The sequence below is a fragment of the Prunus dulcis genome, chromosome 8, assembly GCF_902201215.1.
Source record: "Prunus dulcis chromosome 8, ALMONDv2, whole genome shotgun sequence".
In the NCBI taxonomy this organism is placed as follows: domain Eukaryota; kingdom Viridiplantae; phylum Streptophyta; class Magnoliopsida; order Rosales; family Rosaceae; genus Prunus; species Prunus dulcis.
This window is the reverse complement of record NC_047657.1, coordinates 8,124,265-8,147,002: the sequence shown is the minus strand read 5'-3', so window position 1 is coordinate 8,147,002 and position 22,738 is coordinate 8,124,265. Positions and strand designations below refer to the sequence as shown.

The 22,738-nt window shown below is 37.1% G+C and overlaps 2 protein-coding genes and 1 pseudogene across 3 annotated transcripts; 2 read left to right on the top strand and 1 right to left on the bottom strand.

Moving 5' to 3' along the window:
* The first annotated feature begins 503 nt into the window (after positions 1-503).
* On the top strand, positions 504-2,889 carry LOC117638050 (costars family protein-like). The gene is made up of 2 exons (XM_034373132.1): positions 504-707; positions 2,415-2,889. The coding sequence occupies exons 1-2, from the start codon at positions 627-629 to the stop codon at positions 2,622-2,624; spliced, it is 291 nt and encodes a 96-aa protein (XP_034229023.1). The 5' UTR covers positions 504-626; the 3' UTR covers positions 2,625-2,889.
* A 5,827-nt stretch (positions 2,890-8,716) lies between these two features.
* On the bottom strand, positions 8,717-14,298 carry LOC117637612 (KH domain-containing protein HEN4). Its single transcript, XM_034372540.1, has 7 exons — positions 13,398-14,298; positions 11,267-11,713; positions 10,891-11,166; positions 10,444-10,746; positions 10,255-10,328; positions 9,793-9,904; positions 8,717-9,233 (listed from the first exon to the last, which is right to left on the bottom strand). The coding sequence occupies exons 1-7, from the start codon at positions 14,025-14,027 to the stop codon at positions 9,096-9,098; spliced, it is 1,980 nt and encodes a 659-aa protein (XP_034228431.1). The 5' UTR covers positions 14,028-14,298; the 3' UTR covers positions 8,717-9,095.
* Positions 14,299-15,359: 1,061 nt separating this feature from the next.
* Positions 15,360-22,579, top strand: LOC117637721 (annotated as a pseudogene). Its single transcript, XR_004587227.1, has 20 exons — positions 15,360-15,688; positions 15,755-16,004; positions 16,094-16,183; positions 16,506-16,595; positions 16,712-16,786; positions 16,893-17,021; positions 17,126-17,216; positions 17,632-17,720; positions 17,809-17,905; positions 17,984-18,070; positions 18,302-18,386; positions 18,530-18,624; positions 19,134-19,166; positions 19,268-19,354; positions 19,780-19,872; positions 20,392-20,484; positions 20,572-20,796; positions 21,494-21,565; positions 22,042-22,113; positions 22,253-22,579. The product of XR_004587227.1 is annotated as a threonine--tRNA ligase, mitochondrial 1-like (transcript).
* The last annotated feature ends 159 nt before the right edge of the window (positions 22,580-22,738 follow it).

Here is a 22,738-nt window from a genome sequence, read left to right as displayed (position 1 = left end):
CTTTAATATGTGATATTAGTGTCAATGGTGCGTACTTTCATAAACCTATAAAGATTTGGACCTAAGATGAGACTAGCATGAATATTTAGCTATTTCCTTGCTTCTGCTTCATTATGTATATTAAATATGCATGAGCTAAATAATTAGTTTTCTCATAGCTTCATGGGATTTTAGAAAATCCCTACTCATTATTTTCCCTTCAGATGCCATATATGGACCATATCTTTAACATTCGATTTACCTAAGACTTTTACCTTATCCGAAAAATAGATTAAACAATTGGATGCGAATCCTCTACTTGAATTTTCCATACGTAGAAAAATCATCCAAAGGTTAAAAACATGACACCACATAATTTTTGGGGGCATGGTCTTCCTTTGGCGTGTTCTTCTCCTTTTATTTTGATATTTTTGGACATGCGTGCCCGCGTGGTTTTTCTCTGTAATTTTCCTTTTTCTCGTAAATAAAAAATGACACCACATAATTTTGCTTTGGCAGGTCCTTTGTCATCCTATCTTCTGACTTCGCTTCACATTCTCTTTTTATCTAAAGTTTCCTTTTTCCCAAACCCAACATAACATATAGAAGGCTCTACTTCTCGGGGAAGACATTGGAGAAGTGAAGCCATGAATGTAGAAGAAGAGGTCGAGCGTATGAAAGAAGAAATCCAAAGGCTTGGCAAGGTCCAAGACGATGGTTCTTACAAGGTAACCTCACAGAAAAACACACTCTTGCCCACTATGTTTTGTTTATTTTTGCGATAATGTTAGACAATTTCCTTTCTTTTTTCTCAGTGTTGATATGTAATGCTGCTTTAGAATTCGACCCAGATTGAGAAATACAAATATAAAGGCTTTGGTAATTATTGTGATTTTTATCTGGATCTAAAATTGGTTGGACCATGTCAATTGGGGATCTGTAATCTTTTAGTTGACTTTTGGATGATTTTATGGAGGGAGATCTCTGCCCATTTGTGTTATTGGAGTCTGTTAAGTTTTTTTTCTTTTAAAGTTTCTGATTTTGTGGTGAATCTAGGCTAAGTAACTGATCATAACAACAAAGTTCATCAATCAAATCAATACTTCTACTCATTCAGTTTTGTTGACCTGATTGATTGAGTTTTTGGGTTTTTGATCAGATTGGTTAATACACATTGTGCATTAAGAGGTTCTTTGAGATTCATCTTAAGATGTTTGGTTCTTGTGTTGGAGTTTGTAGATATACTTGATCTTTGTCGGTTGAAGATGGCAATTTTTTTTTTTGTCCCTTTCCAATTGCTTTCAATTCAGGACCATTTCCATGTACGAGTGGTTTTACAATTTTTATTTTAATTGTTCTTGGGCTTCCTTTGTGAGCTAAAAAACTAGAAACAAAGTCATTCTCACTGAAGTTATAATTTTCTCTGGGACACGAATGTTGGTATGTGTAACCCAGGTTCACAATATGATAATTCTATTATAAGTTGAAAAACTGTGACAGATAAGCATATATATTAGGTTTTAGACTTTGTGATTAGTAGAACATCAAACGAACGGTATTAGAATGTTCTCTTTGTTTCTGCATCCCCTGTGTTGTACAAATTTCTTCCCATTTATCACATGAGAGGGACAGAGAGAAAAAGCAACGAACCTGGTCTGGATTAAAGCAAGCGATTATAGCGTATGCATGTTTATCATTCTTAAAGCTACCTCTGCACTACTAAAGGAGTTTGATATGTTGTTAAATCCTTGCGTTACGATGCAGCTCATTCAGAAGTTCATATATCTTCAGGCTTATCTGGTCTGCTGATATGGCTTACATCTAGGAAACTTAGATAAGGGACCAGTGGAAGAAGCTGTACATTAGAATTCTAATTTGGTTCCTCCTACATTTACTTGAGAAACTAGTAGTTATTATTTCAGTTAAGGACCCAAAAGCTTCACTTTGCCCTGCCAAGTGGTGATGTTTTTGTTCAATAGCCTCATAAAGTATAAAAGACTTGATGGCATAGTGTGGCTGCAAAAGTTCAATCAGGCATGCATGTGGTTGTGTGTGCGCACACATACACACACTCGCACACACACACACACACACACACACACACACACACACACACACACACACACACACACACACACACACACACACACACGCGCGACACCAACACTCAATGTGAAACATACATCAAGAAAGTTGGAGAATATGGTTTTCAGTTTTTGATAACATAGAATGTATTATTTGGTAGTATTCTTAAGGTTAGTCGGAGAGATTTCTGCTGTGACATTATTTTGGTCTGGTTTTCTCCATGTCTCTGTCCTCAATTTTTAATTATTTTCTGAACAAACCTTTTCCTCTTGCAATACCTTACGCTTCAATTTTTCTATATCTCATATTTGCTTTCCTACTGCTTATGGAACTTGGTTTATTTTATGTAGGTCACATTCGGGGTGCTATTTAATGATGATAGATGCGCAAACATATTTGAAGCATTGGTTGGGACGCTAAGAGCGGCAAAGAAGCGGAAATTTCTCACATATGAAGGCGAGCTACTGCTGCAAGGAGTCCATGACAATGTGGAAATCATACTTAAACCAACCCCAGCAGCATCAGCACCCAAGGCAACTGATGCAGTTGGGACGAGTTAGAAGATTTTTGCACTTTTTCGATTGCATGTCCTCTTATATATCTTGTTGTGTGTGAAAGAGACTGTAAAATCCTTTTGAGACCCATGCTTGGCAGTTGCCCTAATTTACCTTTATTTACTATCAAAATGTTGGTTTCAATAATTTGAGATAAACTGAAACCAGAGTGAAAGGGCACCAGCAGGTAAACAAGCTTATGAATTACTTTCCATCTCTGACTTTTTAATATATTTGAATGCAACAAGATTTCCGCATGACTTTTTTTCAATTTCATAGTGTGTGATTGGTAATGCAACCAAACAAGAGACTTTGGACATCTCTTGAATTATCTTACCTTTTCTAGAGAAGTAGGAACTTGTTTGTCTAGCTTATGTAACCAACTTGATTGTACCAATTAACTGCTCATACAAAATGTTTTAGAGCCACGCACATCCATAATCCAAATCTCATGTGCTCACTCATTTGTGCTCGGATGAAGGAAATTGAAGCACACTTGACTAGTGTAACACCCCGACCCTAATTAAATCCTTCATTTAAATAAATTAATTAATTAAAGTATGAATTTACAATTTTGTCCTCGAGGGTAGGGACATTTTGGTCATTTTTTAACTCAGAAGGATTTGGGGGAAATGGATAGTACTATTGTGTAGACTGTGTCGAGATGAGTCCGTAGACACGTAGTGTGCTCAAATCGGAGTTGAAACGAAGAAGTTAAGAGCTACGGAAGCTCAATGGCATAATCGGAAATATTTTGAAGTGGGTTATTAAAAATCTGATTTTTTCCCTCCTTTCTCTCTCTCTCTCTTTCCCCCTCACGATCTCTCCCTCTCCATTCGCACAAAACAGCCCCCTCCCCCCGACACTATTCATCCGTTTGGTTTTCTCGCCACCTCCGACCACCAAACTCGACAAGTTTGGTACCAAAAGAACCAGCGCGACGTCATCTTCTCATCCCGACCCTTCGTTGCCCCATCCACAGCCGTATCTAGCCGGAATTCACGAAAATCCGGCCGGTTTTAACCATAACTTCACGGAGTTCGTTTGGATGTTTCCGGCGGCCAAATTTTGCGAAAATGGTATGTTTCTTCATCCTCTCAATGTGTTCTAGCTGCTGGTTGTGGTATTTAGGGGAAATTTTTGCGTTTTGGTGGTTAAATAAGCGATGGAAGTTTTGGCCAGTTTCGGCCTCCGATTCCGGCCACTTCCGGTGACTTTTTGGGATAGGTCAAAGAACAAAAGTTGCTCCACTCTATGTGCTGATGATGTAGGTATAAGTCTTGACCGGCGGTAGGGGTGCAAGTTGGATTGGAAAATCCGATTCCGACCGATTCCGGTCCGAATATTTCCAAAAAAATCCGGCTCCGACAAATCCGAATTCCGTAAATGCCGAAATCCGAAATTTCTGAAAAAAAAATTGGATCGGATTCGGAATGTACATGGAACTTCCGAAATTTCCGATCCGAAATATTCCAAAATGTTCCGAACTCATTTCGATCCAATAATTCCGATATATTCCTAATATATTCCGATTTTAAAAATTCCGAATATTTGAAAAACATTCCGATCGAGAAATTCTGACTTATTCCGAAATATTTTGAATTAATCCTACAAAAGTTTAGACAACAATCAGTATATTTAATTTATATGCAAAACATTTAATGCATTCCCACAATTTTTAATTTGTCCATAGTTCTGTCACAACCAACCAATTTCTTGAATAGGACTCATTGGGGTATGAGGTCATACATTTAATTATAAACTTATTTTCTTTATAATCAATTGCCAAGGTGCTAATGTAGTACTATTTTCTTAATAATGTGAACATAAACAATAGGGGGTTACAAAAAATTTAGGTACATCAATAGGTAACTTACCCTTAAAAAAGGTAGGACATTGACATGTTGTATCAAATACAAATTGGTATCAAACTCTTGTTCATGCATGAATCATGATTATGAAAATTAAAAAATAGCGATGATCATAGAAACACATTAGGATTGAACCCTAATAGTAAGTATGTAGTAGTATCCAAGATAAAGTTTATATAACATTATTTTTTATCAAGTATATTCACATGATATATATATATATATGTAAAATATAATATAATATAAATGTTGTACTAAAGATGAACAATACATATTCTTATATTATATTAACATAGTTTTCATTCCAATGTTAGATCTAGGTAGCTTCCAATGTTATATTATATTATATTAATATAGTTTTCATTCCAATATTAACATAGTTTTCATTCCTATGTTAAATGTTGTACTTGTAGTTTTCATTTTCTGTTTTTATTGTGGACTAGTTTAAATTTGAACATTATGTCATTTGAATGTAAACATTGGAATTCTTATGGAATTTTTTTTCCTGTTTGGTTGGCTTAATCATGATTCACAAGAAAATTTCAAATTTTGATTTCCAAAATTATTATCCGAAAATGCCGAAACTATTATCTGAAAATTCCGAAAATATTAACTTCCGAAAATTCCGATAATGCCGAAAATTCCGCATCGGAATAGAGTTAGTACATTCTGAAATTTCGGAATCGGACTCGGAACTAAAAGGTAATTCCGAAAAGCTTCGGAACGGAATTCGGAACAGTGGTTTCCGATCCCTTCCGGCCGAAAAACACCCCTAACCGGCGGTATGGAGATTTTCCAATCACCAGAATCGTTTCAGACACCCATGCGTTGCCGGCGGGTGTGGCGGGGCGTGGACCACTTTTTGGCCGGTCTTAGGGTCCTAAAATAATCCTCATGTCGTCCCGAGCACGACGGTATGCTTAGATATGAATTTGGTTATCGTTAGATCATTGATCGGATATCGCATATTAGGCCTTATCCAGGTTCGATAGGTTCGTACCGTTGGATCAACTTCATTTCAATATATGTTGATCTAAACATTCCTAGGATCGTGTAGGATTTCGCGGATCATGAATCGGAGCCCCGAATGTTCGGATTCAATAACTTAAAGTTTGCATTAAATTATAACTGTCTGATTGTGCAATCGCGAGCGATTTGACCTTTCGATGCAGACCAAACTTGCAGGACCCAATATCGGAGGTTGTGGGCTCCGCGGGCCCAGTTGACCAAGATTGTGTAGTTTGACCCCTCTGTTGAGCGTGAGTCTTCCGAAGTAGTTTCACCATTTGAGAACTATTAGAACGACGATGTAAACGAGTCTTGACGGTTATTTGAGTTGTTCTAATTATGTTGGGATTAGGAGCTTGTTTTATAGTTTCTTATGGAATTCTTGGGTATTATATTGACAATTGAAGTCATGGAATTGGCGAGCTTGGGATTTTGGATTGGTGGGTTGTGAAAGTGAGCCTTGGGTTTGGCTATGATTATTAGTAAATAAATGGATGTTTGTTTTTAAATATACTTCGTTCTTCTAATTTGGAATTTCTTGCATAATGAGTTTTGGATTGAAAATGGTTTTAATATGGCAAATGAGGAATATGGGATCTCTAAAGGTTATTATTTATCTTTAATTAATATTTTTATGATTATTATTAAAGTATATAATTTGGGTAATATCGGGTTATTTACTAAAGTCTATTGTTTTAATTATTGAATATAGTATTTTTATAGAAGATAAGTGTAAATAAGTTTTGATTGCTATTTGAATTTTTTTGGGCCTTTATAGAGTATAGGTTTGTGAGCTTATTTTCTATACCAGGAATAAAGATTTGGGAAAATTGGATTAAGGAAGTTGATATTATTTTTATAATATACATATGAGGTTATAAAAACGGGCTATCGATTCTGTCTGGGCCTGTTTCCTGTGACACGAGACTTCCCGTTTATATTTTGTTATTATTAATATATAATTGTTATTATTACTATTATTGTTACTGTCATCATTAGTGCCATTAATATTATTTATAAAGGATTATGTGACTTTGTGTAAGATATGGTGTTTTGGATTTTATTATCTTGTCTTAGGGGATTTTCAGAGATTATTTATTCCAAGTATTTGAGTAGTGTTTTGAATGTTAATAAAAATCGAAATGGTTTACTTAGGCTTGGAAATGGGTATTTCAGTTAATGAGGCTCATATTTAATTTGAATATGGATTATTTGCATTGAGGAATTGTTATTCGCTCTATGATTAAATGATTGGGCAAGAGATAAATATGAGTTGGGGTACTTTATTGTTTGGTTATGTGAATATGAGATTATACCATGTTAAGTACCCTCCCATGATTTTGGTACCCACACGTGGCGTTGGATTATTCGGCGTGTGGGCATATATGGTTATGTTATTAGCTTATCACACGTGGCGTTGGATTATCCGGCGTGTGATAGAGCAGTCTGCGCACATGGAATATGGTTTGGTTAGGCTACACATGGCGTTGGAATCTTCCGGCTTGTGTTCACTTGGATACCCACACGTGGCGTTGAATTATTCTGGCGTGTGGTAAAGGATCTGAACATTGTGATCACTATTACTTTACTACGCATGACGTTGGATTCTCCAGCGTGTAGTAAAGTAACGGGGAAAGGAAAAAGGATTATTATACTATATCAAGAAATTGGAACAATGTTTAAAGAATTGGGCTTAGCATATTGTGATTTTGTTAAAAGGGAAAAGATTAATGTTTAAAAAAATTAAGGTATTACTGAAAATAATTGTATATTATCTAGTTTGTGATTGTGGATTGTAAAACTACGTGTGGCTTGACCCCTCAGTAAGGGTATGTAGGTAACCTGGGATCTTACCCAGGTGCAGCCGCAAGATCAAGTTTATTTTTGAACTTTAGTTTGGTCACTAGGATCATATCCTATTTATTAGTTTTATTAAGCTTGGTTTGAATTATGCCGGGGAGCTTGAAGCCCAGGCGAGGTAAGATCAAATGATTGGTTATATTTCAGTATTACCAATTTGTTATGGTTATAAGGTGTTTGTGGTCTTGTTGAGTTTGAAACCTATTTGATGCTGGTCTGAATCTTTAAAATTTCTCTGTTATCGCCTATACTAGGGGATGATTGTGAGGCTGGAGGCCATCTATGTGAATTGTATGAATTTATCTTGTGCATGCTGTTGGTTGGTGATTTTAAATGTGTTTTTAATATGTTGAGAAATTTGGAAAATGTCTAATTTACAAGGAATGCTCTGTCGAAATTTCGGCAGAAATTCTCAGTTCTTAGTAAGTAGGCCTGGCATCGATAAGATGTTGGAAATAAGACGGAATTCGTCACGGATTCCAAAAAATTTTGAGCAGGTCCTGTCAACTAGGGTTGGATTTTTCGGGGATGAAGGAAATTGAAACACACATGACTAGGGTTGGATATTTGATCCGAAAAATCCCTGTACCGATTAATAATTACTGAACAAATCAATGATTTACTTTGGTGTGGTTTGGTTAAATTATTGATTATGTTACTTTGGTGTGGTTTTATTAAACAATTCTCCGTAACAGATTTGAATTGAAAGTAATGATTAAAGGACCGAGTTCCATTTCTCCCTAAATCACTGGGAACCATATTTAAACTGAAACTTAAAATAATTATTAATATGTGTTAACATTTAATTAAAGTGATCAGGAGTCGTTAGTGGGCCACGTCGCAACAGATTATCCCAATAGACTCTTACCATCTTAACTTCAATCTGAGCCACCGTCATCTGACGGGCCACCACCGTCTCGGGCAAGAATTTTAGCGGCGGATAGTCTTCCTGGTCCTCCAGTCTTTTGATTTCTATCTTGGCTCAGTTCTTGTTTCTTGTCTTCAGGGGTGTTTCCTCCCCTTGTTTTGCTTTGGAATAAAGTAATATTTTGACCCAAAATAAAAAATAAAAAACCCAACTTTGAAGATTTGCATGTTGATTATGTTAATTTCAATCTCTTTTTTTTTTCTTTTCAAAATTTATGCTAGGGCAAAATTCTAGTGTTCTCTTGGCAATCACTTTCATTTTCTGCCTCTTACATTCTCAGAATCCCATTTGGTTCAGTTTGGTTGATTACGTTTATTGTTGCTTGATCCTTTGGGCCTTTGGGCACCCTTCAGTTTTTCTAATCTGAACTGAATCAAGCTAGAAACACCAAATTGAAAAGAAGAAAAAATAAGTGAAATGGGAAGAAAAAGTAAAGGATACAAGAGTAAAGTTCATTGAAAAAATCTTAAGTTAACAAAAGCAATTCTTTATCTTGAAATAAAGTCGCCAAAAAACTGTACCTTGAGATTTTAGACAAGGATGTGACAATGGTAGCAAGGCTCTGTTGTCAAACGTTTTCCACTTGAAGAATACATGATAAAGCAGGGAACAATGACTCTTTAACACACTATGAAACATATTGGTAAGCCAATAGAACAAAATTTACCTTTCCTTAGCTCGTGATTGGCAATATAGGAACCCTGAATCTTCCTACTTTAGTGTACAATATTTGACAAAAAGCAAAAACCGATGACCAAGTGATGGCCCAGTAGTCATCTCTTGCAAACGTGTCTTGAGACCAACTATTGGTCATGATGGTCCCGTAAGAATGAATGCATGTAAGAGGCTCTGTGCTGCCTGGGTTTCATCAGGTGTTCCAGATATGACAATAATCCTGTCGGTTGTTCCAGGACGGGGCTCATGCACTATGACCTTGGCACCAGAAATCTGATTTGAGGAGGGAAAAAGAGGGAAAGAGGATAAGTTTAAATTGATATACAGACAACCTGACTGCATAAGTTTGAAACATTAGCAACTGTGATATCCTCAAAGTTCACGGGGTTCACTACAAAGATACTCCGCTCAAAGGCCCACAGCAACCCCACTCTTTAACAGTCCCTTGAGAGATAACTTCATAACAACACAACTGCCCCCTCCCCCAAGAAAAGAGAGAAAACAAGGGAGACGGAGATAAAGACATAGGCAGTGACAGAGAACAAAAACAATTCTTCTCTAGAGAAGTAACTGTGTTCTTCCCAGCCACTTCAATTTGCTCCTCTGCAATTTTCTACAATTCTTTCTTGGGAATAATATACTGATCATAAATTTTAGTAGACATGGGCAGCCCTCAAAGTTAATAAAGCCAGAGTGGTAATTTTCAGGTTTGAAATCCAACAAGCAAGAAACTTGATAAAGGGGGCGCTAGCTAGTGCACCATACACAAAGACCACAGTTTGATTAAAATAATATCAAAGAAGCAAAACTTCGGAAAAATTATGAAATATACCTGTCTTAGACGAGCCAAATTGGAACCATTCTCCCCGTACACAGAGCCAATAACATTTTCAGGAACTATGATCTCTACAGTTGTATTTGTCACAATAGCAGATTTGTTTCCGCTGCCAATGCCAAAGGATGGAGTTAAAAATAAATAAATAAATGACAAATGCATCCTACTAGGAACTTTGAATACATAATTCCATATCTTTTCAGTTTCAATTTGAAACCAAATAAAGTGGGTATTTTAGTTAAGTGATAAATTGAGGTCTGAGAAAGAATAATATGACAGAGTTACCTAGTCTATGGTTACCTTTTACGTGACAGTCAAGGGTATTTCAATTAATTATGAAACAGAGCCTGTGCATGACAATCATCAGTTGCTGTCTACACATGCTTTAACATGGCATCCATTTTATTTTCAGACCTAATTATAGCTCAGCAGCTTAGCCAGATCTCATAATTTTCTAACCTGCCAAGTTCTGTGCCACTTTTTAGAGAAGTCAAACCCCTGCCAGTATCGGTGATGCCCCTTGAAGCTACCATCTGCAATCCGATCAATATATCAACAAGAACAACAACAACAAAACGAGAGAGAGAGAGAGAGAGAGAGAGAGAGAGAGAGAGAGAGAGAGAGAGAGAGAGAGAGAGAGAGCCTTACCTGTGATGCCCATGGCCTTGGTGAGGAGGAAGGATGATCTAAACTATGAGAAAGTCCAAGATGATCCATACTTTGAGTTAGAGTTGTATGTCGACTGAGACCATGATTAATACCAACTGATGATGATGGCTGAAATCCAATAGGAGTAGGATCCCTTAGTCTTCCATAAGGACTGGTATCGGTTAGCATGGATGAACTGCTCCTTCTTCCATAATTATTTACTGTGCTGGAGAAAAGGTTATCTCGTAATCTACCAGTAATATTGTACAAAGCATCTTGCACACTTGAAAAATCTCCTGAAATCTGTGGAACAAATTATAACTAAATATAAGAGAAGTTTGCAAGTTCATATCAACTTTAGGTCGCCAAATATACCCAATTTCACTAAATGGGACTAAATGAAATATAATTACAATGCTTTCCTTAAAGAATGTGATAAAACCACACCTGTACAACTTCATCATTCTCTAAGGCGCACTTTGGGACCTGGTCACCGCCTATTATTCGTATACCAGTACCAGTTACCTTCCGAATCTCTGAAACTATTACACCCCCTTTTCCCAGCAAACAACCAACTTGGTTTGATGGGACTACAAGCCGTGCAGTAAGAGATGACCCTTTATTTGAGCTTGAGTCTCGCCCTTTTTCAATGCCTGCTTCTACGGACCTTGCGAAAACAAGAACAATACCCTTTTGTGCTGCCGAGTACCGTGATTCAGGACTCTATGGAAGATGAAGCCAACATTAAAAAACTTATTACTAACAAATATGCCTGTATTGACGGATATAGAAAAAAGGGGAAAAAAAAATTAGAATGACAAACCTCCGATGCAGCAACAGTAATTAATCGTTCATCACACTCAGCCACAGATGGTCCAATACTTATTGCAGCACCTGTCTCATTCTGAAGGGCCCTGACAATGGCACCCCCCTTTCCAATTACACCCCCAACCCTATCATTGGCACAAAGAATCTTGAAAGTAACTTCCTGCTGTACCATTTTTGTTTCAAGTGTGGGGATCCTTTCAGCCTCGATTGATGATGGACGAACTCCTGATGAAGCATAACTCATGGAGCTGCTTGGCAAAGAGGTAAGCATTGAGTTCCTCTGTGATAGATGATCTAAACGGAGATCAGGTAAAGTCTCATAAGGAACTGGCTCCAGAGGCCTGCTTCCAGTCATCCGTGTCTTGTCAACTGGTGGACAATCTTGAAGACGGCCAGAGACCGCAACAAGTGCTTTCTTTACAGACAAAATATCCCCTTCTATCTGCCACGATTGAATCATATTCAAGGGGAGAAATAAATAAATATTCTTTTTTTTATTACTGACATACAATAAATGGAGACAAACAGTGAATCAATAGGCCTTAATATAAACACAATACAAGGAATACTTCGTGTTCTATTTTCTGTTACAACAAACCTGAAAGGCAAGTGAAGTCAGAAGTTGAAGCTACAAAAGAATAAATTTTTAAGAACCTCCTGAAAGGGAAAAGGATGACCTTGTATCAGCTACCAAGTTCTTTCCTCCTATTTGGTACCTAATTTGATCCAGTGACTTCTACAATATTCAAAAATTGATATTAATCAACAGGCTTGCGAGGCAGTGAAAATAAAGTATGCAAATGGCAACGCAACTAGCCCAACTTAGCAGAGTGCTTGGCAGGAGATCAAAGTAATTGCCGAAAACTGCCAACTTAGTATCAATATCTCACAAATATTGTTAGCCATTTCAAGTTCAGAGTTCACTAGGGCTTTTAAAGCCCTACTTTATAATTCATTTTTTGATAAGCAGTCACCAAAATCCTAATTATACGAAGACATGGTACAACCTTAGAATCTTCTAAAATTAATCACAAACATATTCTAAAGACCCACTTCCTCATAACTAATCCTGTGCTTGTTACCTGCATTCTATATGATAAAATCAGAGAACAAAGGTGACTATTATCTCATAGGTTCCCAAATAAAGATTATAATTCTAAATAACCACAATCCTGAAATGCCAGTGGCACCACTTAATCCAAACTGATTTTATATTTATGTGCCAAATTGCGAAAATGAATGTTTGCCCTCATGAAGATCTCCAAATGAATTTCTGACCAAAATTTTATTTCCAGAAATTACATTACCTAAACCAAGGTCTTGCTATCACTTTGGATGAAAACAAGTATTCCACCAAATGGTCTTTCCCTTATCTCAAATAATGTTTAATAAAATTAATATATATATATATATATATCAATAAGATGTGGATGTTCAGCTCAGCCGGTATTCAATAACAGTGATGGTTTCTTTTCAAAAGCACAAAGAATTCTACTTCATGTATTCTTTGTATCAAGTACTAATTCAAAACAATCACCGGAAGCAAGCTGCCAGTCTGCCTGAATACGGTTCCTCACTAGCTCTTGAATCATCACCAGTGACATCAACTACTGTTCCTTATATAATCTAATCAAATTTAACTTGAGAATAACCTAAAAGTCCCAAACAACTTAAGTTAGAAAATAATCAAAATTCTCATTTTTTTACTGAAAACTCGAAAATAAACTGAAAATCCCAAACAACTTAAGTAACTCAGCATAGCTACAGCCTTCCACCCATACCATGCTACTCAAAAGTTTTGGTCCTAATGGCAAAGAAATCAAGCACATTTAGTCTACAATCATGCTAAACTACTAATTATACACAACAAGTTTAAGTTTCCACATAACTCTAAATAGAATTTACTAAATTAGTTTAATAGTCTAAACTTATCCCATCAATTTGGGATTTTGACATAAGCTAAATGGGGCAAATTCACTACATCATACACAAATACCAACAAGTGAATGCAAATGCAGGCCTTTGAAGTAAAACCCAAACTCAAACCAACTGAATACACACACAACTTATCTAATTTACATCCAAAACGTAATTGAAATCTCGAAAAAGCAAAGACACAACCTCACCTCGACCATCTCGTCAGTAGAAAATGCACAAGCCGGCAATTTCTCATTCAAAACCCTAATTTTACAACCGGTCTCTTTCCTAATCTTCTCCACCACCTTACCGCCCTTCCCTATCACCGACCCGACCTGTGCTGCCTCCGCCAGAAACCGGCACGAAACCACGCCAACATCCGCCGGAATCGCCCCTGTCTCCGCCGCCACCTCAAGAATCCTCTCGAACACTCTCAGAAGCGCCTCCTGCGCCTTCGAAACCTCAATCTCCTCTTCCCCACCACCACCACCAACATTAACATTTTCGAGGCCTGGAGTTCTCAGCCAAATCTTGGAACGGATTGCGCTCGGAGCGACGACCACCACTACGCGGTCCGGCGACTCGACTTGGGCTTCTTCGATTCGGATCTTGGCCCCGGTGGCCTGCTGTAGCTGCTTGATAACGCTACCTGACTTTCCGATGACGCCACCGATGCGCGACGCGTGGCAGAGCATACGGAAGGCCACGTGGCCGGGAGGGACGCTGAGGGGAGGCGGAGGGGGCCTGGATCGCTTGGAGGAGCCGTTTTCGAAGTTGGGGTCGGAAGACATTGTCGATAGGGAACGCTTCGCTGGTAGAGAGAGAAAGGTGCTTCCCATAATACTTTCTCTCACTACAAATATTTTCGCTCTCGCACTCTCTCTCTCTATATATACATATAGATAGATAGATTCAGCCTGGTACGATTTTTCTCTCTCTAGAATCTGAAGATGTGTTTATGATTTTCTCTCAATTGGCTCCCAAGGAAGCCGGAGACTTTAGTGTTGAGTTGCAGAAACTCGGGGGTTTTGGGGCTAAAGCTGCGCTGAGGCAGGATAGGGTGCGCACTGCGCATTGGGGGATTCGGTGTGTGCGTTTGCACGTGACTCGCAATGCTGAAGGGCTGATGACGGGTCGTGTCGTGTGGAAGGTGTTAAACAAGAACTCCAACACAAATACGGTTCGCTTATTAAACGGGTCAGAAATCTGGAATAAATATATATATATATATATATACTAGCCCCTTTCTTGTGTGCCAATTGACCTCCATTTTTATATATATATATATATATATATGTATATACGTTTCATTTAAAATTATATTAGTCTCTCTGTACGTGCTTCTACGAGAGATTTTTTATTAAAAAAATTAAATTTATTTTAAAATTTAAAAAGATAATGGGTAGTTGTATTTCATAAAAATAAGATTTATTAATTATTTAGTTTTAAAAGAAAAGTATTTGGTGTTTGGACCTAAAATGGAAATAAGTCTATTTAGAGATTTTTTATATAATCAAAATGGGCCTTAGGCCGTTCGAAATTGGAGAATTAAATACCCATAGATTTAGGCTCAACATCAGGCGGGCCCAATATTTCTGACTTTCCAAAAATAAAGTCGTTGTTCATTTAATGAATATTATTATTTGGATTTTATTTTATTTCTTTCTTTTTTTAATAATTATTATTAAAAAATAAAAGTGAAATTTAAAAAAAGTGAAAAATAAAAGGAAAATGCTGGGTATATATTATTTTTTTATACCACACGTGTACCACCCCTCTAATAGAAGTGAGGCACATTGTATTGGTAGACTCTATCTTTATTAGAGAAATATACACAATGTGGTATAAAAATATGGTAAGTTTAGTATTACTCAAAACAAAAAGTTTGACTTTTTTCGTCGAGTAATGCTACACTTACTATATTTTTTATTTCATATTTCTATATCGTATGATGTGATATGTTCATATTATATGTTACATCAATTAAATTAATAAAGTGTATTTTAATTAAAATAATTAGAAAAATAAATACTGAAATAAATTATAAAATAAAATAAAATATTAAATAATTTTAATTGATGTGACTGTTCACTACATAAGATAAGATAAGATGGTATAGGGATATAGTATAACATTATTCTTTTTCGTCTCTTTTCCTCCTCCTCCTACTTTTCTCTTCCTTCTGTCTCCGTTTTCTTCTCTCTGTCTGTTTCCATCTATGGCCATGAAGTCGTGAATTCGTCGTCACCGTCGTCAAGTAGATATTGCAGCCGCCGTCGTCGAGTCTAGATCTTGCAGCCTTTATCCAGGCCTTGAAGTCTTCGTTGTCGATCCTAGATCTCCTCCTCCCACGCAAGCAAAGGTGAACGGCCATGGTGGTCCAGGCCAAAGATGAAGCCTACCTCGAGGCTGTCCTTCCCAAACGCATCGAACTCTTTGAGTCCATCCAGGCAGAACAACGTGCTGCTCGACAGTCTCTCCCCTCTTTCGATCCTATCAGGTAAACCCTAAACCCTAAACCCCTTAACGTGAGTACCGAGCAACTCCTAAAGTGAGGATTTTTTAGGATTACATTGTCGGACGGGAAGGTGAAGGAGGGCAAGAAGTGGATAACTTCCCCATTTGAAATTGCAAGTGAGATTTCAAAGAGTTTGGCTTCCAACGCGTTGATTTCTGAGGTCAATGGGGTTCTATGGGACATGAACAGGCCTTTGGAGGGCGATGCTGAGCTGAGGCTCTTCACATTGGACTCATTCGACAACAATGAGGATGTACGCCACACTTTCTGGCATTCTAGCTCCCACATTCTTGGACAGGTAGGTACCAAGAGTTATTACCGAGATTTTTGGTTTACTGTATTGATTTGATTTGGATCGGATGCATAACAAGTTTCCATACTGTGCAGGCACTTGAGGTTGAGTATGGATGTAAACTCTGCATTGGTCCGTGTGCTAGAATTGAAACAAGACACGATATGTGTGCCACTAGCAAAGAGGTTTTTAAATAATCGTACTAGTTGTTAATTTAAATGTAATATTTTATATGTTTTCTGTATATTTTGTCTCCTTCTTTGTTGACCAATATGTTGCCTGGAATTTTGTTTGCGTATGTGGTTTCCTTTGCGTATGTGCAATTCAACTACTAGGATAGTTCAAATTTTGTGATCCCAGTTTTGAGAAGATTTCAAATTTTGTGATCCCAGTTTTGAGAAGATGTTTTCTTTTTATGGTCGTCTAAAATATATTTCGTGGTTTTTGCTATGTGTTTTTGTGCTTTCTCATTTGGTTCCCTTATGGAATGATTGAATTCAATCGCAGGGTTTCTACTATGATGCATTTTATGGAGATTTTGGCTTGAATGATGAACACTTTAAGCAAATCGAATCATGGACAGAGAAGGCTGTTAAGGTATTGTTTGTTTTCTTGTAATAGAATTCATGTAAACTTGTTGTATGGAGGAGACTGTTGCTCCTTCATTTCTTGTTATGAATCCTTGACTGGTTAGTTGTAATATATTTCCCCAGGGGAAACAACCTTTTGAACGCATTGAAGTATCAAGGGAACAAGCCCTTGAGATGTTTTGTGATAATAAATTCAAGGTATGGAAAGGTGCTTAGTTTAGTTTCTAATAAATAGAATGATTTTCTTTTTAAACTACCTCTCATACATGCATTCAAAATTGATTTAAGATTTATTTCTGCTTAGGTTGAAATCATCAATGGCCTTCCAGCGGACAAAACTATAACTGTATATAGATGTGGCCCTTTGGTTGACTTGTGTCGTGGACCACATATACCAAATACATCATTTGTCAAAGCATTTAAATGTTTGAAGGTATGCGTTCTATGTGTGTTAGAGCCGTAGTTTGTAAGATTTTCTTTCATCTTGTTATTAATGTATTGAGTGTCTGTATTCAACTCATGAATTTGCAATCGCAGGCTTCTGCAGCCTACTGGAGGGGTAACAAAGATCGTGAAAGTTTGCAGAGAGTTTANTGGAATATCTTATCCTGATAAAAAACGTTTGCAGGTGACATTATGTTTTTGACATTCCATAACCAAATCCCTTGGTGTATTGGTACTGAAAATATTTGCTGTCATCTGTTAAACTTGAACCCCTTTAGAAAAAAACACACACACACATGAACCTGACAGCTCTAGTAGTATATATGTCACAGTTAGAAGTGGTGCTGTTCTCTCACGACATGTGATAGAAAGTGGACACCTATCTTCATAGTTATTAGCTGTTTGGGTGTGTTTGTGAGATATGTTAACTGAAAATAAATGGTGCTGCTTGAAGTGCAAAGGTTTCAAGCATTACAAGTTGGTGTCATGAACTTTTCATACCCTCTTCAACATAAGTTAACATGTAAATTTGTAATGGTCAGATTATTGTACTTATTAAATTACTTATTTTCTTACAAAGACATACCTTTTTTCTGCAGCAACATATCCAGAGGCTTGAAGAAGCAAAAAAATATGACCACAGAGTGTTGGGTCAAAAGCAGGAGCTTTTCTTTTTCGACCCAGTTAGGTATGTATTGAGTTCGTATTTCTTAATTTTTTTTAAGTGACCAAGAGTGAATGATTTTCATTTGATTATTTCCACTCGTCAATTGCAGCCCAGGAAGTTGCTTCTTCCTCCCTAAAGGGGCTCGGATTTATAATAAATTAATGGAGTTCATAAAGAATCAGTATAGAGAGAGGGGATATGAAGAGGTTGGTAGTCAATGTTCAGTTGTTGCATCACCCTATTAATCTTAAATAATATTCTCATTGTTTTCTTTGCTTTGGTAGGTTATATCACCAAACTTGTACAATATGAAACTCTGGGAAACATCTGGTCATGCCGAAAAATACAAAGACAATATGTTTTCGGTGGAGGTTAGTTTTGATATGACTTGATTTGATACCGTCGCGTTTGTTTATGTTGATCCCTCACAAGAAGATGGCTCTGTTGCTCAAACAGTAAAACAATATGGAAATTATAGTATGAAATTCAATGCAGATGATTGATTGAGATCATCATCTAATAGTTATGTGGTCTAAATGAACCGGGCTAAGTTTATCTTGATCTTGTATCCTTTTATATGACGAAGTCAAGTTCCATTGCAGATTGAGAAACAGCAGTTTGGTTTAAAGCCCATGAACTGCCCAGGGCACTGTGTAATGTTTCAGCATAGGAACCGTTCTTATAGAGGTATTTTTTATTTCTTTCTTGACCGTTTTATTCACTTGAATTGCTCAATATTTTCTTGACCTTGGTAAAACTGTGATAGACCATCCTTTGTTGTTAAGGACTTGAACTTGTTACTTATGTGTGCGTTTTATATTTATGCAAAGAACTACCTCTACGAATGGCTGACTTTGGGGTGTTACATCGGAATGAGGCCAGTGGTGCACTCACTGGATTAACACGTGTCAGGAGATTCCAGCAGGTATACTTTGTTTATTTTTTTGGGTTCCTGGCATTTACCTTAGATGATATATATAGTTTTTTGTTGATTTTATTGAAGCAAAAGCAGATTACAGATATAACAGAAACCATGGCCAAGTGATAAGCACAGACAAGGAAAAGAACAAAGCCAAAATAGCACTATAAAGCAACTGCCTTCCAATCTAGAAGAATAAGCTGGAAGTAGATGCCGAAAAATGAACTTGATCCCATAACTCATCTCTCCCCCCACACAACCCAAAATACTGCCATCAAAGCCCAATAACCTAGAACTACGCCCCTCTTCCTTCCTCCAAAGCAATTAATCCTATCCCTCATGATGTCATTACAAGACACATAATTTCCCCATGCCACCCCAGCCACCTGAGCCATTAGATAATGCCTACAATCTTATCTAGTACCAAGATACTTTAGTGATGTTAATGTTGTAGGTTTGTATAGTTAGAGTATTAGTACCAGTTCCCAGCATTATTGACGTTCTTTTTGGTACAGGATGACGCTCATATCTTCTGCAGGGAGTCCCAAGTGAGTTGACCTTACTCACATACCTCCTAACATTTTACTTTTGTTTTTGTATTTTTGCGGTTTCGTTTTGCTCATAGTGCTATTATGTCTCTGTGTTTCAGGTGAAAGATGAAGTGAGGGGTGTCTTAGAGTTTATCGAGTATACCTATAATATATTTGGCTTCACTTTTAAACTGAAACTTTCAACAGTAAGGTTCTTGATCCCTAATGTTTGAAGAGCTGAACATGTAGTTTTTCTTTTCACTTTTTGGTAGCGAAGTGTCATTGTTCTTCCTCACAAGTTATCGGCCTAAGCTGGAAATTTGAATTATTATTTCTTTTGTTTATTTTCAAATCTAAAATAGACAACAAATACTTCCAAGGGAATATCTTATCAGTCTTGTTGTAGATTTAGCTTCTATTTTGAGTGTGATGTTCGGATTTGGATTTTTAATTTTATTTGATCATCACATAGTATTGATAGTCTGATTTTACATTTGAACTCATTGGGTATGGGCTACATCTAATTATTTTGGTACTGCATAATGCTATGAGTTATAATTGTGTGTATCTATCTCTCGTCTATGAAGTAGGGGAAATTCATATTTATTCTGCCTCGTACATTATGTTTTAGATGCCAGAAAGCCACATGGGAGACTTGGCAACATGGAAGAAGGCTGAGGCTGCTCTTAAAGAAGCTTTAATTGAGTTCGGCAAGCCCTGGGAGGTACTTTTACTTGATACTCTAATTGCACATAAGCATCTAGCTTATTCTTCCTTTGGCAGCTAATGATAATAAAATTCACGTGGAAGAAAATTGATCTAATTTTCAATGTGCACTAGTGTAGTTGCTTGCTTTTTGTTTTTGTTTTTGTTTTTCCTTTTTGGTTACATTGGAAACCTATGGCATCCTAACTGATTCCCCCACCCAACCTTACCACTTGGGCCAACCCCAAAGGCTTCTAGCTTATTTATTTTTTAGCTTAGTGGGTTAAAAACTTGACGAAGCTCAGTCAGTAGAGTTTTCATAATTGGCTTAGCTGGAACATTGAGCCAGATGGATTGGATTGGAGTGACTAACCCAGTTTCTTTTCTACTCATTCACTTGGTGAGGGTAGAATGGTCAAATTCTGCAATTGTTGCTGTTTTGGTTGATTATCTGTACTTTTTAAAGCACCACAGTATGGTCCCCTGAATTTCTAGAGTGTGTCTGGAGTGTGGTTACATCGCTAGTCATGTTGTGCAGGTGAATGAAGGGGATGGTGCATTTTATGGACCGAAGATAGATATCACTGTATCTGATGCATTGAGCAGAGATCATCAGTTGGCAACATTACAGGTATATGATAATCAGTATTTTTTGTTTCATGATCTCGACGTTTCATTTTGTTGCTGTTACCATTTTGGAAAAATGCTGTGGTTGTAGCTTGATTTTCAACTTCCCGACCGCTTTAAGCTGTATTACTCAGCAGAGGGTGAAGACGGCAAGATGGAGAGGCCTGTTATGATACACAGAGCTGTTTTAGGTTCTGTTGAGCGTATGCTTGCTGTACTGTTGGAACACTACAAAGGGAAATGGCCCTTCTGGCTTAGTCCACGTCAGGCAATTGTTTGCCCTGTGTCGCACACAGCCCTGCCTTATGCTCTACAGGTTGGTTTTTCATTCTTTCTTTTTTTAATTTTTACTTTTCCCTTCTTTGGATCGACTGTTTTGCTTGAGTGTAGCTTGTGTATCGTGTAAGGCTATGAGCCATCAAGTTTTTTCATATCAGGTTGTTCATCTTGCGAGCCAATCACTATATTTCTTCAGTAGCCTCTCTCTTGGTGGTCAACTGCTTGCCAAGCTAGAGTGGCTTACATTGTTTTAGTTCTATTTTTGACATTTTTGGTTGTGTCTGAGATACAGTTAGCAGACAACCAATCAAACTGTCTGACATAATATTGTCCATGGAGAATGAAGATTTAGATCTTGGAGTTGTGGCTAAAGTCTTGCCTCTTTCTCCAGATTTCGTCGCCTCTCTATCATATCTACTTTCTTTAAATGTTTTTGAAGTAAAATCTAGTTAGTTTGATATTAGGTTTTGGTACTGAAGTACACTTTATTCCGATGCACAAATTCACTTGGTAACCGGTGAAGGAAACTGATCCAATGCAACCCTCTTTGGTTAGATTAGGGTTTTGTTTTGTTTTTGGTATTGTTTGGTTCGTCTTCTGTTGATAATTTAAGAAACTGATGAACTGAAAATATATTTTTAATTATTGATGTTATGAGTTGTACAAAATGCTTAATGGAGTACAATATCTTTAAGCTCAAGTCGTAGATAAAAACTGCGTTTGCATTTTTGTAGGTACGTGATCGTATCCATCAAGCTGGTTATTATGTCGATGTTGACACAAGTGATAAAACAATTCAGAAAAAGGTGAGCATTCATAACTTGGGTAAATGCAGGATTTGATTTCACATTTGTGGTTTGTTGGCGTCAAATATGTGGTTTACTGTCACAGGGGAGGTTCAATGTTCATGCTGCAGTGTCTAGTGTTGCAAGTATTAATATAATAATTTCATTAAGATGTAATGCAATTCCTATCATCAGTCAACTTGATTATGCCAAAATATTTCCAAATTCTGGAACTTGAGATAAACTAGTTAAGGAAAAGTAGTGCATGGTTCTTTTATTCTATTTCTATGCAGTAATTTTGAGTGCACTGTACAACACCATCCTGATGAGCCTAGGGATTTTGTGTCTCTTGCATGACACATAGTGAGGGCAACACCCCATTCATTTACATTATGAATGTGGCTTAAGCATTGTCGATTTCTTTGCTGAACCGAGATATAACATCTGAAGCAAACCAGCCTTGTGTTTGTTTACTGATAATGCTCTTGTTTTTGCAGGTACGACAAGCTCAGATCGCACAGTACAACTACATTTTAGTTGTGGGTGGGGAGGAAGTTCAAAATGGGCAGGTCCTATTTTTTTTCTTCGTAATTTTGTAATTTTGTAATTTTTGTTTACGCTGCCCATGTTCCTTTGTTGTAAGTTAAACTCTGCCATGAAGTCTTCTAGTGAGAATTTAATCTCTGATCCATCCTCTTACGGTTTCAGGTTAGCGTAAGGGTTAGAGATAAGGGTGATGTGACAGTAATGAGCATGGAGAGCCTACTACAACACTTCAAGGACCAAGTTGAAGCTTTCCATTAGGATTCCCTTCATTTTATTATTTATTTTTGGCGTGATGCTCTGATCTGAATTTTAACACCTTCCAGCATCATTTCATTTTTTCTTGGGAGTGATGGGTGATTTGGTGAATTTTTTTTGGTCCAAAGTAATTTGATGATCAAACACCGATGGATTGTTTATTTAATTAAAATTAAGTAAACAATCAAAGTCCTCAAACTTCCAAATGAATCATAGTAGACTTTTCCGTTTCAACCTCCACTAGCAATTGATGATTACCATGACCATTGATCTTCAATTTTATGTATTTTTCTGAAGGAGAATCGTTGGCTTTTGAAGAATTGCGCACGACTTTCTGCCAAGATTGTATTTTTTGTTTTTGTTTTGAGGAAAATGTAGAGGACGATTTTTAGT